The following is a 4,773-nucleotide window of genomic DNA, read 5'->3' on the forward strand; positions in this document are numbered from 1 at the left end:
GGGGGGGGGGGTGGGGGGGGGAATCCTGAAATAGATTAAAGGCTTTAAAAGCAAACTACATTTCATAATGAAAACAGTTCAGGTTTGAGAGACATCTCCCACATAAGGAGTGTGGAAACTTCATGAGTTTATAGCGTAAATATAATGGTCTATGCCATTAAATGAAGCACAATGGAGCTACATCCTAAGTCAGGAGACTGCCTGGGATCATCCCCACAGTGAAGCACCTCTGAGCAGTTGATTCAATGGCCCACTCAGTCTATCACACGCTGCTTCACACATCCCACTGCAAACATTCAAGTGGGAAGTTCACTGATTTTTAGACTAAAGGCAATTATGTCAACAGTATGCCTGTTGTACAAATTTATGAAATACTAAAGTGAGCAAAGGAAATTTTCCACAGAGCATTAAACATCTAATAAACTATACTTTATGTGAGAATAGTTCAATTTAATTAGAACTTTAACATAGTGATCAAATTCTGAAAAAAATATACATCAAAGAGGGAATAATTTGTCCTATTTACCTGTCGTCTTTTGCAGTCTTGTCACACTCAATATCAAATTGCCACCTTTCAAGGACCTCCCCACTTTCAATATTCGAGATGACCACCACCAGCTTCTGAACTGAGCACTTGTACAGCCAATCTGCAACACACAGCAAGGCGATGTCTGCATCCGCTATGCTCCAGAGCACTGCCGGCAACTCCTCCCTAGGCCCATGCTCCGTCCTCAGTAAATGCCTGCTGCTGGTATTCCAGCCCTTTGCTCACTGCAAGAAAACTCATCCTGCCAAAAATCTAGCTACTTTCCCAAACTTCAATGTTGGTAGCAGTGTGATCTTGGGTGCTGAGGGCAGAGTGGGGGGTAGGTATTATAATTGTGATGTCTGTCAGAGAGAAAATTACAGAAGGATGGGAGAATTAAGAGGAAAATATGGTAAATTTAGGGGGGCGATGGAAGAACTATTTAGCTCTAAACATTAATGTATTGTTATTTATTATGTTGTTTCTCCCCTCTATTTTGCGTATGTATTATTTTTTTGGTGTCAGGTGCTTCTCTGCGTATTATGAGATGCAGCACCATCCTTGACCTCTACCCACCAGAAGCCAATAGCACATGCCCTAGATCTAACAGTCTAAAGGAGAATATTGCCAATGTGCTCTGGGGACCCCAGCTGCCTTTTCTTGGAAACGTCTGCTCCGGTTGGTGCTGTCAAAATAGCCAGATTCGAAAGGCCTGTAGTGAGGTGTGGGGGTGGACCCTATCCTCAATTGCAAGAAGTGCATCCAGAACGGGGGTCCGGGCTGAGTCACTAATGGTTGTTCACGATGAATATACAAAATAGAGGGGGAAAAGGACAGGCTACAAAGACTGAAAAGAAAGAACATGGGACCTCAGAGGGCTGCAAGCAATCCAGCACAACTTCAGCAAAGACAGGGAGAATGGATTACATGCAAGCCATGCAAACCGGCCTCAGGAGCCAGGGGGTGAAGCAGGGCACAGTGTAGTCAGACTGTATTTCAAAACTGCCACCCTGGCTGTCATGAGGAAATGGACTGGAGATGTGCGCAGGGCATCAAGGACACTAAGTAACTTGAGTGGGAGACAAAAAAGCTCACTGGAGGGTAAACTGGTGGTGACGAAGAAGTTGCTCAGTAAATACTGTTAACACTTACTGGATTAGATATGGGAAAGGAGAGGAACTCTCCAGGAGTAGCTTCCAAGTTTATGATCACATTTCTGAATGGATAACTACAATCTTGGAGATGATCCTGTACAACTGTGAGTCAACCACAGGAAAGTTGTTAGTGAAGCTACACACACGACGGAGAGACCCAGAGAGAGTGTGAAAGGAGATGCCCCAGATTGAGCCCTGAAGGAGGAGGCCAAATTTTTGGTAAAAGGGCAAGAAATAATTTTATAATACTTAGTGTTTTAGGCTCATGGACCACAGAGGTCTCTGTTACATATTCCTTTTTTTAATACTCTTTAAGTTCATAAAAAGATTTCTGTGGGCAGAACAAAAACAAGCACCTGTTAGATTTATTGCAAGGGCTTTGCAATTTCCGGCATATACCAACTACTTTTTATTATGCTGAAAAGGGAGACTGGGTGGTAATTTGAAGGAGACTTGGAGTGAGTACTAGTGCATCCTTTAAAATGAGAAAGACAAAGCCAACAGGAATAATTCAAATCAAAACAGAGAAGCAAAACATGAGAAGAAATAGGACAAAGTCCTTCAAAGAATAGAGGAAATGGAATTGAAAACAACCAACAATTTGACTTTAAGGAAGAACAGTTCCTCTATTCTAACTAAAATAAAAAGCTAAACAAAGATCTAGATAGACATGAGGTGAAGTGTTACCGGAAATAACCCCCAAACCCAAAAGCCTTCAGCACAGCTTCCTTCTCTAGCAATGCAACAAGTACTTGAGTGCAGCATCATGAATGACCATTGGTGACAGCCCAGACCCCTGTTCTGGATGCACTTCTTGCAATTCAGGATGGGGTCCACCCCCACACCTCACTACAGGCCTTTCGAATCTGGCTATTCTGACAGCACCAACCGGAGCAGAGTTTCCAAGAAAAGGCAGCTGGGGTCCCCAGAGCACATTGGCAATATTCTCCTTTAGACTGTTAGATCTAGGGCATGTGCTATTGGCTTCTGGTGGATAGAGGTCAAGGATGGTGCTACATCTCATAATATTCAGGGAAGCTCCTGACACTAAATAAATATCCAGGCCAATGTCAACAGTGCTATGCTTGAGAAAACCTATCCTAGGGAATAAGCCATATTTTCCCTGGTCTGTCAGTCTTGATCCTCCCCCATCTGCACAGTATGGGGGTTCCACTCCTGCAGATGTGATGCCAATGTCCCCAGCTTACCTGGGGCATAATGCTGCTTAAAAGAGACACACTGACAGTTTGGTGGCCAGTCACTAAAGACCAATTTAAAACTGAACTGTAGTATAAAGGTAATTAGACAATCTAAATTCAAAGATGATCGATGAATTTAAAAATTCATAAGAAGAAACTGAGGGCCACTAAGTACTTTTTGGACTAACATTTTGGAAGATCAAATGGCAGAAAGACTCTACAACACACAAAAATTAGTAATCATAATTACAGGTGGAGAGAAAGAAAAACCAGGAAGGATTCTAAAGAGATAACAGACTCGGGAGAATGAGCACTGACTCAAAGGAATCACAACAGGTTTTTGAGCTAAACGACAAGAGAATGCTGAGCTACTAAAGGCTCGCTGGGTCCCAGGCAGCATCTTCACAAGGCCGAACGGAAGCAGCTGAGGAATGGCCACAGAAGCCACCCGTGGCTGCCCCCTGGGCGGCCTTCAGCTCCCGCGGTCCTCCTGCGCACCTTTCAGCTGCTCCACCACGCTGTTGAGGTACTTGATGAGCTCGGGGTCGGTGGTCACCAGCAGGGTGAGCCCGTACTTCTGCACCCGGGTGAAGGTCTCCGAGGGGTAGATGCCGCGCTGATACAGGATGCTGTTGATGCCGAACGCTGCAAAGGACAGGGACCCCCACGGTCAGCGCGCGGCGCCCGCCCCGCAGCACCGACGGCGGGACGCGGGCAGCCTGCGGGCGGCAGCCCCGGGGTTCCCCGGGCGAGGCCACCTGCGGCGCGGGCCGCCCCGGCGACCCCAGCGGCCCTGGCGCCGGGTTTCGTGGGCCTCGGGAAACGCCGCCGCCGCGTCCGGCCGCACTGAGCCCCCCACCCGCCGCGGGCCGCGCCCGGACTCACAGAAGAACTCGGCCACGATCTCCGCGCTCCCGCGCAGGGTGATGCCCTGCTCCCGGGTCAGCTGCCGCGCCATAGCGAGTCCACCACCCAGACGAGCGCTAACCTGCGACTCCCGCCACCTGGTTCAAAAGTAACGACGCGGCACGTCGCTTCCGTTGCGCACGCGCGAACGCCCAGGCCCCGCCTACGCAGACGGCTAAGCGCAAGCGCAATCGCTCAGCACCGCCCAAGCGCCAGCTACGCGCACGCGCAATCGCCCCCAGTCCCTCTCCCGCTCACGCCGCCTGCGCTGCGCAGGCGTGAAATCCCAAGCCTCACCCAGGTCGCCCCTAGTGAGCATGTGCGAACCTACAGGCCCCACACAAGCCAAGCGCCTAGCCTCTGCCCTCTGCCCTCTGCCCTCTGCCTAATGCTCTCTGCTCAGACTTGACAGGCCATTTGCGCAGACGCTGGGCGGTGCGATCCGTGGTTGGCCACCCTGCGAGGTGTGCGGGTGGCGCCCCAGGTCCAGGACAGCAGGGTCCAAGGGGTTTCAATCCGCTGCTAGGATCTCCCTGCGCGTTCCAGCGTTGCAGCCTTTCTTAGCGCTGGGGACGAAGGGCGGCAGGGAGGTGAAGACCAGGGCAGTGTGCAGACGGGGACAGGTGTTTACACAGGGTGAAGAAGGTGCAGCGGCCAGGGGATTGTGGGGACTGCTCTCAGCGGCTGGGATGGGTGTCTACACGGGGTGAAGCAGGCACAGGGTGAAGCAGGCACAGCGTTCAGGGCACGTGGGGAGGGACTGCTCTTAGCAGCCGGGACAGGTGTCTACACAGGGTGAAGCAGGCACAGCGTCCAGGGGAGTGTGGGGAATGCTCTTAGCAGCCGGGACTGGGGTCTACATAGGGTGAGGGAGGTGCAGCGTCCAGCGCAGCGTGGAGACTTCTCTTAGCAGCCAGGACAAGTATCTACACAGGGTGAAGAAGTGGCAGCATGCAAGGCACGTGGGAACTTCTCTTAGCAGCTGGGA

The 4,773-nt window shown here is 50.5% G+C and overlaps 1 protein-coding gene across 1 annotated transcript in view; it reads right to left on the reverse strand.

Moving 5' to 3' along the window:
* Positions 1-3,930, reverse strand: part of Mad2l1 (mitotic arrest deficient 2 like 1) — a 6,986-nt gene extending 3,056 nt beyond the window's left edge. Inside the window, exons 1-3 of the mRNA XM_015478995.2 lie at positions 3,765-3,930; positions 3,378-3,524; positions 527-647 (exon numbers count right to left, since the gene is read on the reverse strand). Coding sequence (XP_015334481.1) covers positions 527-647; positions 3,378-3,524; positions 3,765-3,837 — 341 coding nt within the window. The 5' untranslated portion in view covers positions 3,838-3,930. The remainder of the gene's footprint in view (positions 1-526; positions 648-3,377; positions 3,525-3,764) is intronic.
* Positions 3,931-4,773: the final 843 nt, after the last annotated feature.

Source organism: Marmota marmota, unplaced genomic scaffold, assembly GCF_001458135.2.
Source record: "Marmota marmota marmota unplaced genomic scaffold, marMar, whole genome shotgun sequence".
NCBI lineage: Eukaryota > Metazoa > Chordata > Mammalia > Rodentia > Sciuridae > Marmota > Marmota marmota.